Source organism: Rissa tridactyla, chromosome Z (assembly GCF_028500815.1).
Source record: "Rissa tridactyla isolate bRisTri1 chromosome Z, bRisTri1.patW.cur.20221130, whole genome shotgun sequence".
NCBI lineage: Eukaryota > Metazoa > Chordata > Aves > Charadriiformes > Laridae > Rissa > Rissa tridactyla.
This window is the reverse complement of record NC_071497.1, coordinates 66,335,313-66,362,642: the sequence shown is the minus strand read 5'-3', so window position 1 is coordinate 66,362,642 and position 27,330 is coordinate 66,335,313. Positions and strand designations below refer to the sequence as shown.

At 38.1% G+C, this 27,330-nt stretch overlaps 1 protein-coding gene across 3 annotated transcripts in view; it reads left to right on the top strand.

The window, feature by feature from the left end:
* The window catches only part of RAB3C (RAB3C, member RAS oncogene family), a 124,649-nt gene that overhangs the window by 51,629 nt on the left and 45,690 nt on the right, over positions 1–27,330 (top strand). For all 3 annotated transcript variants that reach the window (XM_054186078.1, XM_054186076.1, XM_054186079.1), the window contains exon 3: positions 14,480–14,598. In XM_054186078.1, the coding sequence (XP_054042053.1) occupies positions 14,480–14,598 (119 nt within the window). The remainder of the gene's footprint in view (positions 1–14,479; positions 14,599–27,330) is intronic.

Below are 27,330 nucleotides of genomic sequence, written 5' to 3'. Positions count from 1 at the left end.
GGGTGACTCTGACATTCCAGTTTTTCTATTTTAGATAAGCATATGGTAAATCTAATAAAAGATTTGAGAGCAGAGAATCATTTTCGTGGTTAGTAATTTTGCTCCAATTTCAGTTAAATTGTGCTGTGAGATTAAGATCATGCTTGGGTATATGAAGTGACTAAATTGAGTGCTTTGTGCTTAAATTTGTCATATAAAAGTATTAACTAGTTATTGATTGAATCTACCATTTCCCTATATTACATTGTCAAGTACATGTCATACTTCATTATGAATCATCCACACTGGAACCACTTGAACTTGTACTGTATAGTATTTGGTGATGAGTCAACAGTTTGTGTAATTTTTTCTAGTAAATACTTGAGTTGGTTTTGCTCCTGGTATATCTGCTTTGGGAAAGGTCTCACACCGAAATAGACACTTCAAAAAAAAACAACCAAAACCCACATAATTTTTCTTCAGGAAGTACTTGGAAGTTAATATTATTAAAACACAGAAACACCTAAATACAACACTGCATTATATAAAATGGTTAGTGTTATGGTGAATCCAATGTCAGTAGAAATAAATGACTCACAATTTTAATTCTTTCATTTGGGAAGTTAGATCTTCAGTTTGGTTTGCATCACTCTGGATTTTGTTGAGCTATATGTGCTTGTTTAATTATTTTGTGTAACTAAGTATGGAATTGGGCCTCCTTCCTTTTAGATTTCAAATCCTAATAATCATTGCTATTTCTTCGGTGTCAATTACTTCCTCAGCCTTGTTGAACACCTAATGCTGTCCTCTGGAGCTGTCATCATTCACAGTTTTGAAGTCTGAGTGCCTCAAGTACTCAGAAACTCCGCTATAGGCACAGAAGAGAAATTTGATTTTTCTAAGTTCGGAGAACATGTAAGTTCCTGCAGTGTCGGTAACATTGATGGTACTTGGCATCAACAAAAATGTAGTACAAAACAAAGGATTGTACTACATCCATTTTAGCCAAAATTGTGTGTCATACAGATCACGTTTTCATCATACTGAAAATGAAAAGGGAAAAAATGGCAGAAAAATCATATGTTTCCCACAGTCATTTGTTGCCTCTGCTCATCAGTAAAGGTGACTTTGAAGCCCAAAGTACACGTCAATGCTTCTAGAACTGAGTATAATTTCCAGGTTTAAGTAAAGAGTTCTGTAATCTTCTAAAATTCCTGTTTGTGGTGGGAGATGTTTGGAAAGGGCTTTTCCCCCTCCCTCCCCACCCTGTTAGCATCACTTAGATTTAGGAAAATCAACAACTTCTGTTTGAGCTGTGTGCTGTGGGATGAAACACAAACCCCTGGGAGCCTACATGGAGATGACTAGTAAACAACTCTGGAAGATCATCCTTCTCTTTCTTACTTCCTCGAAGCAGCAGTCTTTGAGCTTGCTTATATATGAAATGACCAGAATTCAGTCCCCCATCCCACCCCCCCCCAGTATATTAGAAACTATATTAGAAAAAACTCCTTTCTGGGGTCAGTTCCCACTTTGATCTTTCTTTATTCAAGTCTCCTCTTTGGCTGTCACTCTGTCTTGTCAGTCACAGTAGCATTTTGTCAGCTGATGGATGATAATTCAGTTATGTCTGCATAATGAGAGAATATGTCCCACAACTTAATCAAATCAGGGTAGAAATAATCTTCAATTTTTATCTTGGATCAAAGAACACATGGTTGAGTGTCTAGTAATGCAATTTCCAGTTAATATGCTGGTCAATGTTACATTCAGTGAAAAGATTACTGAGGTTTCTGTTCAGGTTGCAGCAGCCACGGGCAAAGATTGCATGCAGGAAAAATACACATCCACCCAAAAAGGTGTTGTTTGCAGAGAAAGAGGCCTGGAGAGGCACAGTTAAGGAAAGTGAATTATGTTAACTCTGCTGTATACTTAACAGCTGCTCTATTAAGGGGTTTCTTAACTTGGCTTATGAAATTAATTTAGTCTAATCTGTAATTAAAAATATTCATTTGATTGACTATCATTTACATTTAAGTTTATATTTTATTTTCTTTTGTAAATAATATATGAATCTGAAATAATTAAAGTATCTTAGTACGCTTTCATTTCTGATTCATACTACTGCTTTTAACTCTTCTGTAAAGTAACTCTTTTTTTTATAATTAATGAAATGTAAATGTATATGGGAACAATTATGAATGGGTATATTTTCTTCTTGTGCTTTGATGAGGTCAGTCAGAATTCTCAGACAAATTTTCAATGTGAAAAATTTGCGTTCTTCATCCGTGACATAAAGACATAATACTTAGGGCAAGTTTAAAAAAAATCTTTATATCACAACAGGAATAGTGGAATATATGTGTTTTATTTATGTTATATACATATATATTATGTACATATATATATTATATTTATATATATTTATAAATTTGTGTATACACACAGAAACATGCACCTATGTGACTATCTTGTTTACAAATTAATGAACCCTACTACTACTATAAAACCACTGTTATTTGACAGTTAGAAGACTGGGATAGAGATGTAGTACAATATGGTGCCTTCAAGGAAGCTGCGTCTTAATTTTACTGAATTCTTAAATTAGAGAAGAAATAGCACAGTGTATAAATTAAAGCAGAATTGTTGTCACCAAACATCTACTGCTTCAATGTAGTCAGTGCTGCACTGTAGGCAGCGAAGCCCTTTGAAAGTAGTTTACACTCAATTTGGTTTTAGACTGTTCTTTGGCTGTGTGTAAGCCCAGTGTCTGGTTTTGTAGTAGCTAGTGCTTTAATGTATCTCTGATTATAATTACGTTGCTGCAGATTTCACAGCTGGTCATTTTTCTGCTTCCATTAGACTGTAATTTCCTGTTCCTTTATGATGCATTAAGACAGAATAACTCTGATTACTGGAAAAATACCTGTAGTTTGAAAATCACAGATGAAGAATAACACTAATTATAGCACAACGTATGTGATCTAAATCCTACCTTTAGAATTATTTATAACAGCGTGTTTTATTTTATTGAAATATTTGCATTCAAAACTTTTCAAATAACCTATGGCAATCATTCTGCCTGGTAATACATATAAGAAATACAGAATGTTTTCGGAAAGAAAGGTCCATTTCAATCAGGCCTCCTACCTTAACAGGTCAAAATCTTTTCATTCCATTTTTCTTTGGTTCTTGCTTTGGCCCAGGACTGATACTTGGTCAACATAAATGGTTTTGGATCTTCCTAAAAAGTTAATTAATTTACTAAATATGTGATCTAGGTTTTCTGTCTTTAAACATATATTTTGTTACTTAAAAGAAAAACAAGCATGAATATAATTACAGAATCACAGAATGGTCTGGGTTGGAAGGGACCTCTGGAGATCATCTAGTCCAACCCCCCTCCAGGGCAGGGTCACCTAGAGCAGGTTGCACAGGAACGCGTCCAGGCGGGTTTGGAATGTCTCCAGAGACAGAGACTCCACCACCTCTCTGGGCAGCCTGTTCCTGTGCTCTGTTACCCTCAAAGTAAATAATTTTTTCCTCGTGTTGAGATAATGTAACTATTACAACTACAGAACCAAGAAGACTTTATCCTCTAACTGTAGTCTGCTTGAAAATTTCATGTTACGTGATCCCATAATCCACTGTTTCACTTGCTTAAAAAGTAAGTCAAAGGAAAATAAAACCAGCACTGTAAAATCAGAAACTCTGTGAGTTCCTCAGAAAACTGGGAAATCTATCTGCTTAGATTCTAAAAGGCCCTGTTTTGTTTGGGTAATGTAATTCAAGTGTCTAGTTTGGAGACAAGGAGGCTGAGGGGCAACCATGTTGTTCTCTCCAGCTTCCTGAGCAGGGGATGTGGGGAAGGAGCTGCTGAGCTCTTCTCCCTGGGATACAGTGACAGGACACATGGGAATGGTTCAAAGATGTGGCAGGGAAGGTTTAGACTGGAAATTGGGAAGCATTGCTTTACTGAGAGAGTGTGCAAACCCTGGAACAGGCTTCCCAGAGAGGTGGTTAATGCCCTAAGCCAGTCAGTGTTTAAGAGGCATTTGAACATTGCCCTCTATAATATCCTTTAACTTTTAGTCAGCCCTGGAGTGGTCAGGCAGTTGGACTAGATGATCACTGTAGGCTCCTTCCAACTGAAATACTTCTATTCTATTCTATTCCATCCCGTTCCGTCCCATTCCGTCCCGTTCCATCTGGCAATTATGCTTTCTGGTGAGACTGTTTTTCTCAAAAGTTTGAGTTTAAAATTACAATGAAGTCATTAGAATTGCTAAATATGATTATGCATATGCTAATCACATAGCTCTCAACCAGTCTGAGCTAAAAGAGACGAGACCAAGGGCCAATCTAAACATCAATTCAGCTAAAATCTAATTTAATTATCCACTTTATGCCAGAGCTCCCCAAGAAGAGAAGGCAAGGATAAGGGTACTGTACTTGAAATAATGTAAGGTTCATAGATTAATCACACCTGACATATTTAACTTGTTTTTACAACTCTAATAATATGGTCTTAAACTGGAACAACATAAAGGTCATGATTGGTTGATGTGCATTAAACTATGTCAGCTGCTGAGACATTTTCAGGGTAAATAAATATTCCTTGTCAGAATAACCTGTGCTCCCTTAAATTACATTTCTCTCATCAACGACCAGGACATTGAAGTGTTCTTGGTATATCCTTTTGATATGAAGCCATAGTGCAGAGGTGTTTAGTGACAAGCAAGAGAAACACCTTTAGTTTAAATAATATATTTTCCAGATGAAAACCCACTCCAAATTATATAGTAGATTATATTCTTGTTTCAATTTGGCATCTTTAACCTTTCTTTCCTTTGTGAAGAGATTGTATCAGTGCTGTCGGTGTTATGTAAGAATTACATCTTTTTTTCTTGGTCTCTTCAATACAGTTTAAAGACAAATTAATAGACAAATCCTATCTAGGTGTAGATAATTCTAGAAGCGTATTGATGATAAAGGTATCTTTTTGTTATAGAGGGTGTGTCCTCTTAATTTTTCCAAAAGGAAACTAAAATGATTAAAAGCCAGAAAAATAGATTTTCCAGGGTCTTGTATGAGTTGTTAAATAAAGATCAGCTTTGCAAGAACTAGAGAAGTCATGCAAAGTCTAAAACTCTTGGATCCAAATTCTTGGTCTTTCACAAATCACCTTTGTGTCACAAGCTGCCTGGGTGCAGCGGTGGACTCCCATGCTGTAAAAAAACCTTCCAGCACCTGATGGCTGACATAATCTGTCCTGTGCCACCTGTCCTCCCTCCATCTTTCCCTTTAACAAAGAAACATTTTGATCAGGTTCATCTGACCGTGTTGAAGATGACAGAAGAACTGACCTACAGATACTGCACAAGGAATCTTCCAGACAGCTCTAAAGAAGCATTATGTTGACAAGGCAGGAGGAAACTGTTTTAGCACAGACCACACTGCAGTCCAATACTCTTATTCTGCAGGTTTTCTAAAGCACTAAGCTGTGCCTTTTACCGGCCCTCATGAAGTTCTGAATCAGATTGAACTTCAGCCATGGCTGAACTCTTCCAGAAATATTGCATTTATAGTTACTTGCTTAAAATATGTAAAATGTGGCTTGTTCCATGTTGCAGATTGTCACTTTTCCTTTTTACAGGTAATTGAGATTTAAAACATTTTTATGTAAAAAGCATAAGTTGATAGTTATTCTAATGAGCCTTTAAACGTGTTTTGTAAACTTAATATTCTGCGCAGAAATACATTCTTTTACTCCTGGGAAGGAGTTATTAATATTTAATAGGAACATTCCTGTAATTTGTTCCAAATGAGAGAAACTTCCCTGCAGATTTAAACACAAGGAAACACAAGGAAAAGCATAAGTGGAGAGAGAGTTTCTGGCAAGAGTGCTTGGTTTATGGCTTTAAAAGGTCCTTTGTAACACTAATTTGTTTTTCTCCTAGAGCGGGAGAGTTACAAAACTGTGCATCTAAAAAAGGCCCAGAACAAAAATGTGCTAAGCTCGGTGTTGTCATGAGGAAAGAATTATGTTCATAGCTCTCAATAGCTAAGTGGTACTGTTAGCTAATCAGTGGACAAGGATTTGTATCGTATTGTAATATGATGATAGTATTATGCAAATTTGTTCAGAGCAATGAGCCACTAACATAGCAGTATTATCAAAATGGCTGGTCAAACTTTTCTCTACCCATGGATCCCAATTCATCCTGAGTAATAAGGGCAAGTTAATTAAATATGAGTAATGAATATTAATAGAGAAAGCTGTCTTCAAGATGCAGAATAGGACAGAATGACAGGGGAGAGAGAAAGCTGAAGGCTTATTATTCGTTTTTGATGAATAACAAGTTCTAGAGAGAAGCAGTTAATCCAAAAGATTTATAAGTATATAATCAAAGTACAGAAATGGAAAGAGGGAGAAGGTACTCTGGCATTCCAATATACTTCACCATTGTTCTCTGTTTTTGTGATAATAGTCGGCTTGACTCTTAAGTCCCTGAACTTATAGCTCAGTGGTTTTTTCTCTCTCTGCTAAATGAAAGGCAAATGCCTTTAAAAATGGTAGAAGATCAGACAAAATTGTAAAAACTTTAGTATAGTTGTAAAAAAAACCCACCAAAAATGAAACCTAAACAAAACAAAAAATCCAACACCCCACACATCAAAAAAGCCTCAACAAAACAAAAACACCCCAAATTTATCACAGGGCAAGAAAACAACTATTTTTAGGATACCAAGTGCTTTGTGGATGGAAGAGACAGTTTGAAATAATGGCAAGTTGCAAATACCTGTAGCAGTCACCAAAGCCAAGTGAGACAAGGACTGAAGGACTGTTTAGTGCCTGCTTCAACTATGGGTGAAACAGCTCTGCTTCTTATTTTCCTAATAGCCATAAGTCTCACGGCATTAGGATTGACTCTGTTGCAACCTGTCGTCATCCCACGGTAAGTATAATGGGCACTGTTTGTTTAGCGTCTAAGTTACCAAGTACACTCCTGGAGCTTAAGAAGACTTTCGGTCAAGTCTGAATATTGTCCATGGTGTCAGGTTTCTAAGATTACCATTCCTTGTAACGTTATAGATCTAATATTCCTTTGTGTGCCGTTCACTCAAAAGGTTGGACCGATTCTCTCAAGCTTTCCCAGAATTCAGTGCCAGAGGTCAGCATTCCAAAATTTTTTTAGTTTTAGTAAAAATTTTGTTCTTAATACAGCAGTTTGAGTCCATATGAAATGCCTTTTGTTTTTTCATTATGCATTGGGACACATTTTTGGTCTCTGACTACAAAGATTTAAACAAGATTAAAAAAAAAATTGCTGTTCTTGTACAATCACAGGACTCTGGGAGCGGGACCTTTAAAAACAAAATAACTGCTGCTTCCTGTATGATAACAGCTGCCTGTAGAACAAACGTCCTTATCTTTTTTTTTTATGTATATACCTATTTTTTCAGAATGGCTCTCTGGTTGCTTCATTTTTTTTCTGAAAAATATGAGGAAATTTTTACAGTCTGATTTACTAGTATTTAAAAATAATACAAATAGAGAGTTATTCAACTGATTTTTCCCTAACTGTAGCTGCCGGCTGGGCTGCAACATTCATTTGCCTTTTATTTTTACTCATTAAAAAATACTTGCATTATTACATGAAGTGAAATTAGATTTTGTAAATGTATTATTTCCACTATAGCTTTTTGGCAACTGTACTTAGTGTTTGATTCTGCAACACTTTTCATAAAATAAGAAAGAAAAAGATCTTGAAAGCAAAACCTGAGCGTTTCCAGAAATATAAATTCTTAATACCTAAGATGAAGCTTAGTTAAAATGTAAAGTGGTACTTCAATTAATCTGGTTTACTTCTGAAGTGAATGCCAGGTCCTACTGATCTGACAGATGGTTTATAAAGTATGTCTAAAGATGGGAAGGAAGGACAAGAGGAATTGATCCTCACCTCAGTAACCAAAGTGAAGACAGGAGGAGGAGGGAAAGCTGCAGCTCGTGGCAGAGGGAGGCATGCACTGAAATGGCAGTGGGCTCAAAACTTGTGTCCGGAGCCTATGGCAGCTGAGGTCAAACTAGGCTGGGCTTGAAAGGAGGCAGTGATACTACTGAACTGCAGAGAATGAACTTTTTGTACAAATCTCAAAAATAAAGGAGGACAGACAAGAAAGAACAGGAAAGAGGAAAACCAGAAGATTTAAACCGAAACGAACTTCAGGCACAGTCACCAGCTGCATGGATGGACTGAGATAAAGCAAATCTGGAAGCAAAGTACTTTTGCAACCCCAACTTGGACTTTCTAGGAGCCAAATTATCTCTCTAATGCAAGCTCTGCCCCACCTTCTGCCTGCCAGGACAACCCTCCCAGGCCGTTTTTTACTAGCTGCATTTGGAATAATGTTGCTCCCCACCGCTCTGACCCCAACTATTTCCAGCTGGTCCTGCCATGCTCCCACATCCCTCCCATATGATGAATGAACTGTCAGCTGTGATTTTGGGGTGACTTCTAGGGACTAGTATATAGGTCTAGCAGATGGGTACTGGCAAGCTGAGTAGCTGGCTTTGCTGTGCTCCAAATGTTTTTTTGGTATACATATATGTATGTATATTTCTAGAAACACATGCACACACGCACATATATGTGTACACACATATGTATATAAAAGAAAAGAATTCCAGGGAAATCAAAGCCATGAGAAGGCTGAAAAAAGATAGGTACATAAGCAAAGATTGAGTTGGCAATATGCAGTATTACATCTTTTGTGCATACATTAGCTAAAGAAACTGTTTTGAACTGTGTTTTCCATTCCTAGTTGTAAATGTTCATATGTCTGTGTTTCTGTGTGCCTAACACTTTCTGTTGGAAGTGCTGTTTGTTGAGAAACGGTGCTGCCAGAATAGTCAGCTCCTCCTGTTGTAGCAGCTTTTCTTCCTGTCCTCTTTCTTTGTGCCCTGCCCAGTGGCTCTGCTGTGGGTGCTCTTCCTGGGTGGTTAGCAGTAAGCTTCAAGTGGGTTTATGCCTGTTTGCCTCCCATTTCAAGAGAATTTTTGCAGAGGTTGTCCCTTGACCCTCCCTGAACAGCTAGCTCTCTTAGTGGGTTGGGTTTTTTTGTTTCTCATACCTCTGGTTTTATCCTTTCTTCCCCTAGACCCCAGGGATCCCTGTGGAAAGATCAGGGACATCTTTTGTGCTGCTCTGAAAAGAGCCAGTTTAGATTTTCATTCACTTACTGCCTCCAGTCCTTTTATGTATCAATAGGAGAAATTGGAGACATAGAGAGTCACTTTGATGGAGTGTATAAATAACCTTTGTGAAGCAACAGCAGGAAAGAAACACGAAACTCATCAAGCAGTTCCTGATTGCTGTGCCAATTTTGTTTACCTTAACAGAAAATTTTGACCTGCAGAGTGAGAATTCACCCAATTCATATTTCTGATTTTAACTTTCTGTTTGCCTTATCTTCAAATGCTGTGGACCTGCAGCAGAGATATAGACACCATCCAAGAAATCCTCCTCTGCTGCTGCCAGTTTTGTGGCACATGACACAAGATGTATTGTGATATGAGTAAAACTCGTAATGTGGGGAAGTGGATCTAAAAAGATATTTGTATGTTTAGCATACAGGACAGAAATGCAGAGGCACAGAGTCACTCAAGTGTGCTACAAAAGAAGTTTGTGTTTGCAGACTGAATTCCTTCTTGACAGACTCATTAGAAGTTCTTGCTGCCAAATGCTGTTTGCTTTCACCTTCAAAACTGTCTGCATTAATAATGAGGAACTCCACTTGGAAGTTATTTACATAAAATGTTGTTCCTGTCAGTAGGGGAGTGCTAAGCAAGAGTGGGAGGGAGAGCACACACTCAGCAAATGAATTCAAAGGCCTGATTTAACATATTGCTCAAAACAATTGGTATAGTCTAAACTGGTGTGGCACATTCAGGATGAAGTCTAGCTTAGCAGGACTTGACAGTAAGGGGGATTTACTTCTGCTAAGTTAACTCAGCTAACTGTACTTTGCAAACCTAAATAGTTACTATTTTCAAGACTCCTATGAGAACCTTGGTTGCTCTGTTTTGTGTTTTGAGACTTTCCAGCCCCATAAACTCTTAACTTCATGTGGAATACAGGTTCTTCTAGAGTCAGCTAGCTTGCTGTTCCTGTTTCTACTTGCACAGATGGCTATTACTTTATATCTGTCTGTTCCTCTCGGATCATTGTTGTCAGCAGCTGGAGCATTCCCCATACACTAAAGCCTTCAGTGTTGTGGCAGTTACACAGTAATAATGAGAATCTGTAGGAAATTTCCCATAACATTATTATTAAAGGGTGGTTTCAAGGGAGAAGCACGGGACAAAAGCTTGTTCATGTGATTACTGTAAAAACAACATCTCTTCACTTTTAGCTTTATCGTACTATCAAATTCACAACTTTAACTCAAACGAACAGCCAAGGTAATCTAGAATTGTCTATCTCCATACCATTTGCTACAGATATGATAAAAGAGAGTTGGCCAAATATATACCACATTGCCATCTTCACCCTGACCCAGAAACAAATATTTTGCACTCAATCTATACCTCTACCATTCCTCTTTCACTGCCTATAGGTATACTTGCCCTGTTCAAGATCTTTACTAATGGAAAAGCTTTACTGATCCTTTCAGCTAATAAATTTCTGGCAAAAAGCAATGAGTTTTTGTACGATGAACTTTTACATATCAGAATCTGGAGCATAAAAATGTTTGCAAAGATCTAATTTCAATTATAGGTGAAAAAAATAATTAAGAAAAAATGCTCATGGCCATGGGCTATTAGCCAGCATGCTGTATGCAGTGCTTAGAAACTGGATCATTTCTAAAGGACTGTGTCCAGTAAACCTTATCATTCTGTGATTTCATATCTAAAATCTGGTGCCTATTAAAAAAGATTCACTTACATAAGATCACCTAACCAGAAGCTAATGGAATTGTGGGAACTTTATTAAATCCAGAATTTATTAAAGTTAATATAATATTTGAAAATATTTCTTGCATCTGCTGAGACCCTTTTTGTTTTGTTTTGACTAAGATTTGTAAAATACCTCTTTATGTCTTCTCTGCATGGAACTTTTCTAAGAGCATTCTCTCACTGTCATTCATTCCCTTCTGCTTTTCCACTCTATTTCTTTAATGAACAGTCAGTTGTCCTTAGCCAACATTACTTACATGAATGAAAACGCCCCCAAGACGATCTGTGTGTCTTGTTTTCTGCCCGTCAAAGATGGAAATGAACTACCTTGGTTAAAATGCCAGTCAATAATAGGTCAAATTTTATTCTTCCTGAGGCTTATTTTATTTAGTTTCTTTAGAAATAAACATCAGTCAGTGCAAAATACAGATGTTACATCCCAGAATTTAAACCTAAAAAGATGCTAATCAGAGTAATTCCATGGTCTTGTAAAAAAGACTAAGATAACATAGCAGCAGCCAGTAATAATACCTGAATTGGAAAAGGTTTTCTTCAAGTACAAGTACAAAACAGTACCTGAGGATAAAATCATAGTGATTTACAGATATAAATATGATGAAATATGGAAATTAGTTCTTTTTGCTCAGTTCTTCCATAAGAATAAAAGCTAATAAACAGAGAGAAAGGTCACTTACATTGTTGCATTATCTGTTTCAAATAAATTAAATCATTAGAATAAAATATAATATTTAATATTAAAGTATTTGATGTTTCTAATCTGCTATTTCTCCTGATAAAAGGTATTTGAGTTCCATAACAGGTGTACGAAAGGAGTTGTCTTTAGGACATTTATGAATATATTCTAGTCAGAATAAAATAGAGATGCTTGTGAAGGTGTAGAATACAATTTTGACAACATTGCTTACGGATATTTGGATTCATTTCTTACATGATCATGAACACTCTACTGCATAATTTGTACATCAGGGCAATTAAAATTTTAGTTGCTTCATATAGCAAGTGAATAGCAAATAATACTAACAGGAATGTGATTATTGATGTTTGAAACTAAGAAACACCACTTTATTCATGGTCATCCATGTATACCATGTGCTGAAATACCACGTTAGAAAATCTTCTTTTTTATCATCACATTAACATAGCATTATCTACAAGCACATATTAGATGCCTGTATTGAGAGCAACCCTGGTTCCTTCCCAGATTGACCCAAACCAAATGCATAGGTCCAGAAGAGCATCTCCTATCACAAAATTAGTGTTTGGATCTTCATCTGCAGCTTCATTTCTCTTTATGTAAAATTATTTAAGAACTCTTATCTTGATTTGTCTTCCTTTACACACACTTTTTGTTCCCTGTAATCAACAGTGCCTAAGCCCACACTAGCTATCTTCAACACTGCTCAGAAAATAGTTGGTGTCTTGGATAGGAAGCCTCACTGGCTTGTGGTTTTATTCCTAGGGCTGTCCACTCTTATCTGCAGACAGGCTTCAGTGGAAATCACCCACAGCAGAATAAGATTTGCTTCGGTAGCAGTGGACTCCTGCTTGTCATGCCGTCATATTTCCAACCATACATGTCTCTGACTGACAAACAAGCAGATAGGCACTGACAAAACTTGTTTGAAAATTGTATCTCTTCTGTACAGAAAGGCTGTGTGTTTGCTATAGGCCATATTTTCCTTCTGTCCCTCCCAGGTCTTTTCTCTAATATCGAATCAAATAAATGAGGCCAGCAAAACATGTGAGAGTAAATCTTATTCCATTAAAGAAATAGAAATAAATGGTTCTAAATAATGACAAATAATTTTCTTCTGCTAATAAATTATTTTACTCAATATTTCAATGATACTTTCATCTTATTGACAGACTATGACCTACTAAGAAAGAACTGACCTCTGAGTATCAGAATATGCACAGGTTTAGCACAAGAGTCTTAATCCCTTAATATTCAGTAATATCACCAGAAAATTTGGGAGCAGTTCTGTTAATGCAGCTATCCAGCCTCCAGACCACAGTTGGTATAGGCTTAGCCAGCTCAGAGTATAAGCACAAAAAGTTAAGGTCTGTCTGGCCTTTCCCACAAAGACATAACCTAACTTCCTGAGAGACCTGTTAGAGTCTAACTTCTACATTAGCTTTCCGTTTTGGGTCACTGGAACTACATCAAAGCAGTAGCAGCTGTAATCCAGAATTATCAGAATCCATATATTTTACCTAAGACCTCGTTTGGTTTCAGTAATTGTCTTGGTTATGTTTTTTATTCTGTAAGTGGTTTCTGATGTATGTAGAACCTCTTTTTTTTACTTTATTAGTTTAGGAGATGAATGATATATCTGTACAGAAGGAGGTTCACTTAATCTACATTTCTGTTGTTCACAAAGCAGTACTACTAGCCCAGGAACCATTTCAGAAAATACACCAAATAAAACTTTGTTTATCACCGGTTATTCTTGTCTCTGTAGGAAGGCAGATTAAATAAATGTGTCTATATTGTAAACTAAACTATTTCTTATCCATGCAAAAAATCTGAAATAATGAAATTAAGTTTCAAAGTTTGTTAAAATTTAGTATGCGCAGATGATCTGTTAGGCAGTTACATGGTTGCACTGAAATGTTATGTATGTCTCATCTAAAGCTTTTAATGTTTAAGATACTAAATAGGTATGCTGGAATGGGAGATAGTTATGTATTTGCTGTATTTTAGCTATTGCTGTTGTCTCACAATCTTAGTACAGTCAAGGGTGGTTATGCTAGACATTGCATATAAATGTAGTAGCACGTAGTCCATGCCCTGAAAAATTTTTAATGGAAATAATTAAGGCAAGCAGGAGGAGAAAGGAAGACTTATATTTCTTACTTTAAAAGCAATTGAATGAGATACAGAGAATGAGGGAGAAAACTGGTTTGAGGTAAGGACCTGATAGCAAACTTTTTTTTTTAATCAGAAATAGTCCTTATTTTAAAAGTACTGCCCTCCAGCTTTTGTCGGCACAGATCTGTATTGGTTCTAAAGTTGACATGAACACCAATGGCTTAAACTCACAAGAACAGAAGCATTAGACGTTGCCTTTTTGGTCAGGATGTTTCTGGACTTCAGGAACCATCTTGATCTTATAATGAAGATCTTCAGGATGCTGTTTTGTCCCAGCATTTTATGCAGGATATCTCTCTGTCAAACTGGGGAGGAGCAGGAGACAAGGTTTTTACCCAACTCTCAGATTGAATGACATGAGTCAGTGAATGACTTGTGATATATGACCGGGCAGAGGGCCATGCCTTTCTGCCTCTCTCCATTCTCCCCTCATGACAGAATGGATGTGCCTGTCCCATTATGATCCAGTGCAGATTTCTCCTTTTTCCAGTTGTTGTTATCCATTTTTTCCCCCTTGATTAGTTTTATGAGTAGGATTGCAGGGTTGTACAATAACTGTTGTCAGAGTTGTCTTCTTATTAAAAAAAAAAAATTATCATTTTTCAATTTATTTGCAACATGTAAATTTTTTTTTGTTATTGTTTCAGGACACAGCAGGTCAGGAGAGATACAGAACAATTACTACAGCTTACTACCGGGGTGCAATGGGCTTCATTTTAATGTATGACATCACAAATGAGGAATCTTTCAATGCTGTGCAGGACTGGTAAGTAAAACTTGCAACTGATATTTAAATAGCACAGAGAATATTTTATATCATTCACCTGCTGTGACAGCGTAAATTATTTTGGCAAACGTATTTCCAAATACAGTGCCCAAGCATTCACATACCCAAATACACAGTGAGTGGGGGTTTTTTTGGAAATAAAATTAATACTTTAAAATGTATTGCATATAATTCACTGTAACCATTGTGTTTTCTGTGATTTTGGTGAATGTGTGTTATTCATACTACTAAAATCAGCAATGTGGCAGTGTGGAGAGTAATTGTTAAGATACCAGAAAATGTTTCTGTATTTCATAGAAAAAAAATGAGATAACATGTGTAGGGGCTCTCTTCCAATTTAATTTTTTATCATGTTGCTTGTAACTATAGCTGGTTATACATTATGCTGTCATTCTTGTCCCTCAAGAGTAAAAACAATGAGCAAACTTCATTTGAATAGCAGAACCAAAAATGGCTTGTACTGATATTATCTTGTATTACGCGAATGTCAAGATGTGTCCATAAAAGTATATCATTTCAATCAGCTATGGGTCAGTCAGGATCCAAACAATCTAAGGCTCTTTTACGTAAAGCTGACCTAAAAGGAAAGCTAGAGTTAATCTCAGTGATCTCTTCCTTTACAAGTTATTTTAATATCTGAGAGCCTCCTAGCAGTGCTCTCAGTGATATGAATAGCATTTGTCTTGTATGCTCCACATGCTCTCTTCCATGCTGTTCCCATGGTAGAACTGTGTATGAGAGAGGATTTTGTTCAGAGTTTGTGTGATTTGTTCAGTATATTTCTTTGCCTTTTTTTTTTTTTTTAATATTTATTTTAAGTTACGCACTACTGTGTACTTCTTTCAGGACAGGAAAGGTCAGAAACATGTTTCACACTTGAAGTAAAAGGCAATGATGCTGTGATGCCTGTTTCTAATGGGAATTGTTGCCCAGCCTCAGAATCCCTGAGAAAAAAAAAACTTTTTCACACTCTTCTACTTATTATTGTGGTAGTAAGTGTCACTGAATCCATGGACCACCTTCCCTGTATACACCTGGAGTTTTTCTTGGACTGTGTATGCTGAGCCTGATCATTCACAACTCTGAAAATAAGAACTGAGAACCTTAGGTTGATTCTGCTCTACAACAAATGGGGTCTTGTGTTGCCTAACATTTCCTGTGTAAATGCTAGGGAGGTAGTCACTCACACTCCTCCAGGGGAAAGGGACAACTCCAGAATGGGTCCCACCTTATCCTCTCTGTCAGTTATCTATATGACTCCACACTGAATTGCTCTTATGAGCACCTTTTGTCATTTACTAGAGAATTGGTAAGATTACATGAGTAGTATAGACCAGACAACTAGCTTTTGGACAATTGAATGTATCTGAGGGGAGTCTCTGCTTGATACTCAAAGAGGAAGACACCTTTGCTCACCGTGACTTGTTACGCCAAAGGGATGTTCTGCCCATTCTATACAGCATGGTGCTGGAGGCATCATGCTGAGTGCTTGGTGTTACACATTTGTGAGTACTGCTCAGTTCAACAGCGTGAGACACAGCGTGAGACACAATCTCCTACCTAACAGGAGGTAGCTGAAAGTGTTATTCATAGATGCTGCAGCAGAAATAGGGAATCAAGGAGTACACGCAGCCTTCCAACTGAACCTGCAGCTGTGGCTGCCAACACCACTGCTTCCTGTGCATGCCAGATGAAGCACTTTTCTTGCTTTGCCTCAGCTGCTGTTGGGCTGAGCAACAATCAGCTGTCCATGGGCTGATTCTATTCAAGCACTGGGTTAACTGGGTGATAATAGCTGTCCAGGAGCAGCTGTATTCTGCAGATCTCAGTGCCCCATCTCTGGGCAAACCAGATGGCATGCCGTGTATTATCTAGCTTCCTCCAACACAAAGGTTTCTTTATAGCAAGTGCAAATATGAGTACTTATTATTAATTTTCCCACCTGTTTGTTTTCCAGCCTCCTACATCTAATATGGTTGGCGCTCTTTGTCTCCTGGTGAAAAGTAACTTGGCTACATACCAATTAAAAAAAAAGGCTCTGTAAAGTGAAACAAGAAAATGTGTAAAAGCTATGGAGTTCTTAAATAGGTTTTTGAAATATTTTTTCCCTGATTTTTATCTAGAAGCTGTACAAGCAGTTGGTAGCTACTACAGAAATTTGGTGGACAGGAGGGATTGTGATATTACGTGCCGAGAGCTACTGAGCAGTCATCTGCATGATGAAAGGTCTGGCAGAGAGGCAGAGTGCCTCACTTGTGAGGATAAGACATAGATTTGCTTGTTATTTTTATTTTTAGTTTTGTAAGCCCAGTTGCTGCCCTGCTGTTCTTCCTCTGTTTTATTCAGATAATAATTGATTTTTATTAGTCCATGCTCCAATTTTGATTGTAATTACAAAACTACGGCTTGCTCCTGAACTTGAGAGAAGTTAAAGAAAACTTGCAATTACCAATACTGCAAAAAAGCAAGTATGGCTATGTGCGTGTGTCTGTGCATTTGTGAAAGATATGGGGGGAGGAAGCAGGAGCTTTTAAGCCTTTGTGGGGTTTAAAATGCTTTTCTCTGTGATAAATATGCCTCTGAAGGCAGCGGTGTCATTTTGTATATGTGCACAATGTGCCAAATCCAAGCTCAAATCACATCGGCTTCAAGGCTTGATCTAGAAACTGCACTGCAGTCAGGACAATGAATCTACAGGTGCCTTTTAGATTTGGATAAAGGAGTTTGGTTTAAAATGTGTTGGGATGATTCTTTAAAAGCAGTTAGTTTGAAGCAATTGTGCTCATATTGAAAGGTATTTTTTTCAGTCTAAGGTCTGGCTGACATTTCTCCTTTATGGCAACAGATGGATAGTCATATTTCTAGGTGCCATGCCTGGGTCACCATGAATCTATTCAGCTGTGAGAAATTCTATATCTAATTTGACTGTTAACATTTTACATTAAAAAAAATTCAATATCTGTAATTTCATCTAAACCTATTTGCATCAATATATGTAACAGTTTAGTAGACAAGCATTTGTCCACCACTCTGTGAGACTGAGAAAGGGTTTTCTCTAAAAGCTTAGCTAAATCGCTTGAAGGTCCAATAAATTTCAACCATATTGCAGACCATTCAGGAAACATTCATATCTTACCTTCCTTAATTAAAATAAAAAAAGGTAACAATTGCAAATGACACCAAAAACAAAACTTGTATCCTAAATAGAGTGGGGTTTTTGAGATTCAAAAACTTTTGGCATGAGAAATCTTGAATTGTGACTTCTGATAGTTCTGCTGTATGTACACCCAGTGATGTATTTATGTTCAGTCTCATCCAGAGGGTGAAGCTGAGAATACACTACCAGTGCTCAAGTCCTAAAACTGTTCACTCACTTCAGAATTGCTGCCTTCAAGGGTATGTTAAACTAACCTGTGTTCTCTGTGTTCTGTGTTTCACACATACTTCAACGGATGCTGCTTAAATGACCCTAGCTTGGCAGACGGTTCACACTGACCTACAAAATTGACAAGTCCTTAATAGTTTTTTACCATTTGGTCATTTTTTGTGTCATGTATCGTCTATCAACTTTATCAGCAGTTAGTGTAAATGTTTAAAAACCTTGATAAAATAATTGAAGAGTATTTCGCTTCAATTTCAGGTCAGTCTCTGAATGTGTTTCCTCTGAAGTGTCAGGAGTCACAGCACTGAACAGTATTCTCCTTTGCAGATACAGATTTTCAGGAGTTCACAAGGACCAACAGTTTCTGGTTTTATTCAGGGAGAATGGATGTGTGCTGAAAATCTGGCTGCTAGCAGAAACAGCAAATCAAACATGCTTTGACTCAGCATATCTCCTATGGAGCTCTGCCCAGATTTTGAAGCTGCCCTTTCCAGGAGGCTTTTTTCTTCAGGAGAGCAGCTAATGCTGCAAGTGCGAAGCGTGTATCTTACGGTAGCTGGGTGCATGTTGGTCAGTGGCTGCATTATTCCTCTCTTATACTACCACCTGTGGCGTTTAAGTTTGTTAGGCTTCTCCATCATTATGTTTCTCTAGGAGCTGTTACGCCCCCTTTCCTCTTAGTGGTTTAGTCCGCATAAGTTGTTAGCTTTGTGGCAGTGGTACCTTATGGTAGAAAGGAGAGGGTGAAGGGTTTGTAATATCTTTCCAAGTGCCTTCAACTCAGTATGTTGAGTTCTACAGAAGTGACAGGAAAATAAATGCCTCTGAGTTGAAGTTAAACCTGTTTTTATAAATACAACCTTTCTAAACTTATGATGACTGCATTGGAGTCAGAGAGTTATTTATACTCAGGATATTTCTAATGCAGTGTCTCCAGCTAGGTCAGAAACAGCAGGAACTTAAACCATGATCTAAAAGCCTGAAGTTTTATATTCTAGGTTAAAACCCTAGACTTGAAAGTTTGCTAAGTCTGAAGACTAGGCAGAGAGAACGTTGTGTATAGCTGTTTACACTCACTTTAAGTTGCACCTCTGCACCTGAAAACACTGTTCCAACTTCAAGCGTTTATCTGGAAATATCTTTATCTTTGTCTGGTGACTGCTGAAGGCACTGCTGTAGAGGGCTTTCTTGTGCGGGAATTCAAAATTTGAGAATTCCACATTGCTGAAGTCTCAGATTCAGGGATGCTTCCTGAGGAGGTACAGAAGACTGAAGGAACAGCTTTGAATTATTTAAGTTTTCAGACTATCTGTGTTTTGTAAGCCTGTCAAGGCCTACAGAATCAGTTCTTCCTGCATTTTTGGCTGAGGCCTATGGGAGCAGGGAGGACAGCATCCTAGTAACTTTGATTGCCCTCACTCTTTAAAAAATAAAGTATTTCTCAAAAATAGTAAGATGTATATTTTTTAATGTCCCCATTGGAAAGGACTATGGTTACACATCTTCTTAAGAATGAAAGATGCTTCTCTTTCCTCTTTTTCTCTTGCTTTTTTTCTCTGGTGTCATTTAAACAGCTCCCACTCATCAGTCTGCTCAAGCTGATCATCACCTTTGAGAAGGAATCATGTGGCAGAAGGTACATAAGCTGTCTATTTTATGAAGGAAACAGAGGCTTAGGGCACAGAAGACAATTTGTGATTTTAAGAACTCTATTGTGCTGTGTTTACTCCTGGATTTCCATAAGAACTATTTTAAGAATTTTCAACTAATCAATATGGTTGTAATGGCGTGAAAATTAAGTTAATTTCAAATTAAAGCCAACAGGATGAAATACTGATTATGTGTCCTTCGTCTGTGCCCGTAACACATGGGAGATGGTTATTGGGAATTGTGTCTGTGAAAAGACAATAGAAATGAAACAGTAGCCATCAGGTAAGACCAGAGCAGATACTGAGATGTGCAACATGAGTTCAGCCATTAAATGAAATGTGGGTTTTTTCCTATAGTATACATGGCTTGAATTAAATTCTTCAAAGTATCAGTTGAGATTGTTTTGAAGCAGAACCTTAAAGAGTGACTATGCTACCATCAATTCAAGATAACACTCAGAATTAAGGCTTTGAAAATATAAGCATTCACTACAACATGGCATTTGGCAACTGGATTTACTCGATATGCCAGTACCAGTTGTCATTCTGGACAACATTGTGGAAAAAATTGTTCCATTTCTTTAAGCTATTAGCTTTTTCTTTCCTTTTAGCACCTCAAGTGAACTAAGTTAGCAGCTATGGCTACAATGCACTAGAAATTGTTTTTTCTGTGTTCTGTCATGTCTCTTTTGTAATAAGAGACATGATGGCATTTTCTGAATTGTCATTAAGAGAAAAAATAAAATTGGAAAATACATTAGCATCTTAATGGGCAAATATAAGAAATCCTCAAAGCAAATTAAGCCCATTAAGTTAATGTCAGCGCTGCCTCACGCACTTCTAAAGGGCATATGTTCTAAAGGGTGCCTTCTTTTGCTTCCACCTCTAAAATTTCAGTCTAATGTTCATGCTCACCACATGCTTGATTTACAGGCAGTCTATTTTAATTTTACCTCTCAATATTGAACTTAGTTCTATCATTTAAGAAAAATCCATTATTTGCTGCATATCAGGGAACAAACGTGGAAAGTGCTTCTAGGCAAATTTAGCCTCCATCTGTCTTTGCCAAAACATATGACGTGACATGCAGCACAATTTGTGGGCTCCTGCTGCCGAGCACGAGGGCAAGCTACGTGTGCCATTCCCCGCGCCTGTCCTCAGGAGCAACGTCCTGTGAAGCTCTGTCCAGACGCGAGCTGCATCGTGTCCACTGGTGATCCACACACAAACTCAGAGTCTGCCATGCAGCTGACAGCAACCTCCACACAGCAATGCGTCTTAGAACCGTCTGGAAAAATATTCAGATGGAGCATGCTGATATTAAATGTATTAACTTGGGCTTGATGTGGACAGAGATTAAACAGATGCCTGTTTTTTTGACATAGTTACGGTTTTCAGCCAAGCAGGTGCAAGAAGTTGCACATTGGTGGGTGGTTTCGTGTCCTTCTCCTATTTAAAATGAAAGAATGAAATGATAATATTGTACAAATTTTATTCTGTGAAAAGAAAAGGGTGAAATTTAAGGATGAATATTTTGAAGGAATCACAGTTTGGTATTTTTTTTCGTCTATGTCTAAGTCTTTCTTCTGCACAATGGATGAACATAAGGGGAAAGGGAACAGGTATTCTTTACAGACTTAAATATAGGAAGCAAAAACATGTTTTACAATTTGAAATATTGTTAGTGGTTGTAATCACATTAAATTTACAGTTTCCCCTTTTACTCTTCACTATTGGAAACAGACTTTTGTTAAGCACAAAATGACACTAAAATTCTTTTCACTTTTTTTCACTTTTTATTCCTGTAGGAACTAAGGCCAGTGGCAAATTAGGTATTTTTTCTAAAAAAAATATTTTTTCTCACTCAAAATAGTATCAAGACATTTATCAAAAAGTTATTATTGGTTGAATAAATATGTTTTAAAGTATTCAAACAAAACTCTGTATTCCGGGTCAGTTTATTTAACCATTTTTCACCCATTGTTTGGTATGGAATTCCTGATGTAGTAAATTGCATATGGAAAACTTAATTCTCTGAGATGACATCTTTTCCCTGAAAAGTCTGTCATCAAACTTTGTCTCACAAATGCTAAACTGGTGCAAGCTCGAACCACCTACATGCTTTCCAGTTTCACAGACACACTCCAAAGTCTTCCACAATGTTTCTCCCAGGATACCTAAAAAAAAAAAAGAGTATCCTTGTATTTCATACTCAAGGGTGGGGCATATCTGTAGAGATTTGAGGAGGAAAAAAAACAAGTTTGGTTTATGCTTTTAATTACAGGTTTTAATAATTTTCAGCAGATCATTCTTAACGCTCATGACAGACCAAGAAAAAATATTAAATGTCCTCAAAATCATTCATTTGTTGCTTGAAGTTTTGCCAGAAACTAATGTATTAGCCTCTCTTATCACCGACATTGCCAAATACATAGCTTTAGGTTTGCCTGGAAAACTCTCAGTGACAAAAAAAGAACATATCCCTGTTTTGTTTTTTGTTTGTTTGTTTTTTTAAAGGCTCTTCCTGATAACATATCTTATGTTAGGCTTACGCAGCACAGTAGCCCAGACAGCATTGCTTTGATGAAGATATTTTCTTAACTTCTTCTTTCTACTAAAACCTGATATGCATATTACACATGGAAATTTATGCAAATCCTTATCTGAGTGTTTTTTTGTCTTAAAAATAGTAAACCTTTTATTTAAAAGTTCAGACTTCATCATAAAATGTTCTCAGTAGGTTTACTGCCAAAAAATAAACGATTCAGGCATTGTAGCTGTTAATCAGGAAAGACAGCTGTTAAGTTTTCATGACATTTTTCATTCTTTCCTATTTTTATGCCCTTAAACCGTAGAAAAAACGCACTTGTGGAACTGAAGATATCCTGTGGTTCTTGGTCCTATTGACCCTTCCTTTCTTTCATTTTCCTGTGGGACTAAGCACTTCTGCAGAAGGTCCTGCACCCCACTTGAACCTCCTTCACTATAGATTTGCCATCTTCTTAGGTACTAGGCAGACACTTTGTATCAGGGTGTTCATCCAACTGTCCTCAGCTGCATCAAACCACATTAATGCTGCCAGTGGGGAGTATAATAAGAAAAGGGAATAAATACTGCCTGGATAGAATTCTCTTAGGTTGCTCCATGTCTTTCTTTTCCCTCAAATCTGACATCAAGCAGCACAGTCGTGAAGTCGTTGATAGCAATCACTCACACCAGTCTTGCTCACTGGTGGCTGAGTGGAGCTCCCCAGTGGAGCTGATCTCAGTAACATGCTTCAGGAATTCACCAGCAGGATAGACACCCTTGACTTCCACTGGACCTAACTGGCCCAGCGAGTGGCTTAAATAACTGCCCTTTTTTATTTTTTTCTTTCAGCTCACATGGTAGTTGATTAGGACTGCTGTTGGCCATAACTAGACATGACTTATTGCAGGATCATGGATTGCAGCCTTTCTGTTAACACCAGTTGCAAACTGGTAACTACATCATGAGTGTGACTGCACCTCTTCTACAGACCCCACTCCTACAGATAAGGGCTGCGGATAATTAATCTGGGGATTAATTTCTTCTCTTCTTGCCACAACTGGGCAGTGGTAAGGAAGGCTGTATCACTCCTTTTCTAGGCCCATTTTCCTCACTCATAAAAATGTGTCAGTCCAGTCTTACATGAAACCACTAAAGTCTTTCATTTGGGAAAACATGACAAACCAGCAAATTGTGCCTGGCTACTATCTACATCTGGCAAGAAGAGAGGTATGGCTTAACTCTCCCTGTACTTCAGTTCTAATTCCCAGGAGTGTATGTGACACAATTATCCCCTAGTTTGTGAGTTTCTGCCCATTGCTCTTTATGATCACACAGCAATAAACGGAACATACGTACCTATTTCGCAGTCTGCTATCTCTCGGCTAGGAACTGAGCTGAACATCAATAATTAATAGCAATAGTACAGATGTGGCAGTGTGAACATAAACTCACTTTGCTGGACTAGAAATTTCACAGTGGAGTTTCATGGCACGGCTGATGAGGCAATATAGATAGTCAGCCATTCAGAGAATGCTTGTTATCTAATGCAGTGTCTTCTGTTCTGTACCAGATCCTGCCCTTCAGATATGGTCACTGAGAGTTACACTGAGGTAGACGAAAGAAAACCAGATGATCAGATTAACATCTAAATGCTGCCGTGCTGAACAGCTATCCATTAATTAGACTATGCTAAGATACTCTTAATTAGATTGTCAGTTTTGTCTGCTTTTTCCTGGACTGTATGATAACGCTTTTATTTTTCAATAAGTTAAAGTGGAAAATGGCTCTGACAGATCAGTGGTGAGCTGCTGGAGCTTATTAGGAAGATAAACAAACTTAAGCATGGTAATATAACCATATGCTAAAGGAGGTATATGAAAGACTGATTCCAATATTTAGTCTAGTCTGTCTCTATTTTATAGAGAGACACAGACAGTAGCAAAATAAACAAAACCTGGCATGTTATCATCAGCTCACAATATTTATTTTTGTTAGTAATAAATGTCATAAAATCTTGTGGCAATGATAGTTTTTATTGGCTGAACCGTAACTAATATACTCTTTGTCTTCCTGTAACCGTGAATGTTGACAAAGTTTCATTATTGCTTAGCATTCCCAAATGAAAGCTCTGCTTCCAGCCAGCAACACGTGAGTCTTATCAGTGACTCAGTAATGTCCCTAAACAGTTCCCACTCCCAGATCAAGTTGCAGAAGGTGTACTTTTCTCCATACTCTAATACTCTAAATCTCTTATTCTTAACTTCAGAGGAATATCATGACCCCTGCACCAAACTGAAACCTTGAGATTTGCTGAAGGAGCCGTTCCTTTGGGGGATTTCAGATTTGCAGTTATCTTCTGTGGATTGGGATATATGTCAGTAGCGCTAAAGGCTCTAGTTTCATTCAGACAGCCTGGAGGATATTCCTTCAAAAAGTCAACAAAACCAAGACCACCTGAGTCAGCAGCAAAGCAGTGTACAGCCTTGTGGGCAGTCTGAAGAAGTTTAACTGAGTTCCCTCTCTCTCATTACCTTCCTCACCTCTGCTCCCCTCATCCACTTCCTTTATCCTGCTAGGAGATTCACGCTTTTGATTCCTCCTTTCTGATTTCAACATGGCTTGTTTAGAATGTCAAGCATTGACAGTTTTAAAAGGATGATAGGTATGTGAGATACAGGCTGTACGTGTGTGAATACAACAAGTTTTACTGGAATTCAGCCCTCTGATCAAGCAGAAAACTGCTGTCAGCGTCCTTAGATTGAAACTCAAACTGCAAAGTGACATGGCAATTTGACCCAGTGGTAGCGGTTATTTTCAAAGTATAACTTAATGCTATTTAGGTCTGGCCTAATGAAGTAACCTTTAGGGTGTCTTTCATCAGAATATTGCAAGGCCTTGACCATTAAAAAAAGTGAATGCTTAATAACACGTTTTAAATCTTAAAAAAAAAAAAAAAAAGTCTAGTTTTGTCTGTCCCATTTGTTGTTTGACCTACTGCCAAGAAGCTGTGGATGCCCCCTCCCTGGAAGTGTTCAAGGCCAGGCTGGATGGGGCTTTGAGCAGCCTGGTCTAGTGGGAGGTGTCCCTGCCCATGGCAGCAGGGTTGGAACAAGATGATCTTTAAGGTCCCTTTCAACACAAACCATTCTGTGATTTTAAATCCACACAAGGAACATCAGGGCATGAACAATGTAACTTTTGAAAATTTCAGTTTCAGGGAAGTCATGAACAGTGACTTAAAACAGATCTTAAAACTATTATGTTGGTAGATTCCTGCTGGCCTCCAGAGCAAATTGCATGGTACTTGAAGATCTGCATATTTCAGCTTCTTAGGAAGCTCAGGACACAAATATTTTCTGAACAGAACCCATCAGGCTGTAAAAGCATTACAAACTAGCTCTGTCTGATTGTTACAAAAAATCTGAAGCTACAGCCTTAAGAAGGAATTTACATCAGGAAATCTATTTTTATCATATGCAGGTGTGACCAACACGCCCTGCTCACAGCCCCTGGTAATACGGTTAGCATAACTAATGCCATTTTGTAAGGCAAAGGCCATTCTCTGTGACCGAGCTGGTCACATCTTTGTTCCCTTTCCCCTAATTATCATGCTGTGATACCAAGAAGACAAACCACACGGATTTCTTCTTCCACTTTCTACTGACCTCAAGGTCCCTGAGTGCCAGGCCAGTTACTTCCTTCCTCACCAGCCTTGAAAGTCCCAGGCACCTGCCAACCAGGTGATGATGACCCTGTCACAGGACAGGGAAGCATAACAGCACCCAGAGCACTGTCTATAAAATTAAGCGCTTAAAAGTCCTAAGTGGGGAACCTGGAAAGGAGCTGCTGCTGGACAGTGAGACACGGGACCCCCAATGGCCAGGGACACCGCCACCACCATCTGCGTCCTCCAAGGGCTGAATGAGTGGCTTATTCTCTTTTATATGATTCTTGTGTCTAGATTATGATTGCTATATTGATACAGCAAACCATCTCTTAAGATCTGAACAAGTCTGCAGAGGGTTTAAGTGATTAGAAATCATAAGTTAAGGTCTAAGTGATTAGAAATCATACATTAAATTAAGTTAAGGTCTAAGGGATTAGAAATCATAAGTTGTAATACAAATTCTGTATTACGGTACTCATAGATTTTACTACATTGATTCTGCATGTAGAAATCCTGTGCCATTCTAATCACAAATTCTGTGCTATACTAATCATAAAATTCTGTTAAGAAAATAAAGCTTTGATTGTAACTATGGTTTAGTGCTGTCACCATTCTGCCAAGGACCCCTAAAAGAACCCGTCTGTCCCCTTAGTGTCAGGTGACAGCACGTTAAAGACAAATAGACGTTTCGGAATTTCTAGCTTTATGAATATACAGTTATTGTAAAATAAGGTAAAAGAAGGCAAAATACAAGCTGGGGGATGAAGGGATTGAGAGCAGCCCTGCCAAGGAGTTGGGGGTGTTAGTGGATGAAAAGCTGGACATGAGCCAACAATGTGTGCTGCAGCCCAGAAAGCCAACTGCATCCTGGGCTGCATCAAAAGAAGCATGACCAGCAGGTCAAGGGAGGTGATTCTGCCCTTCTATTCTGCTCTCATGAGACCCCACCTGGAGTACTGCATCCAGCTCTGGGGCCCCCAACATAAGAAGGATATGGACTTGCTCGAGCGAATCCAGAGAGCCACAAAAATGATCAGAGGGGGACAGAGCACCTCCCCTATGAAGACAGGCTGAGAGAGTTGGGGTTGTTCAGCCTGGAGAAGAGAAGGCTCCAGGGAGACCTTATTGCAGCCTTCCAGTACTTAACGGGGGCTTATAAGAAAGACGGCGACAAACATTTTTGCAGGGCTTGTAGCAATAGGAAAAGGGGTAATGGATCTAAACTAAAAGAAGGTAGATTTAGACTACATATAAGGAAGAATTTTTGTACTCTGAGGGTGGTGAAACGCTGGCACAGGTTGCCCGGAGAGGTGGTAGATGCCCCATCCGCAGAAACATTCAAGGTCGGGTTGGCTGGGGCTCTGAGCAATCTGATGTAGTTGAAGATGTCCCTGTTCATTGCAGGGGTTGGACTAGATGACCTTTAAAGGTCCCTTCCAACCCACACTATTCTATGATTCTATGAAAATATATTATTAATCCAA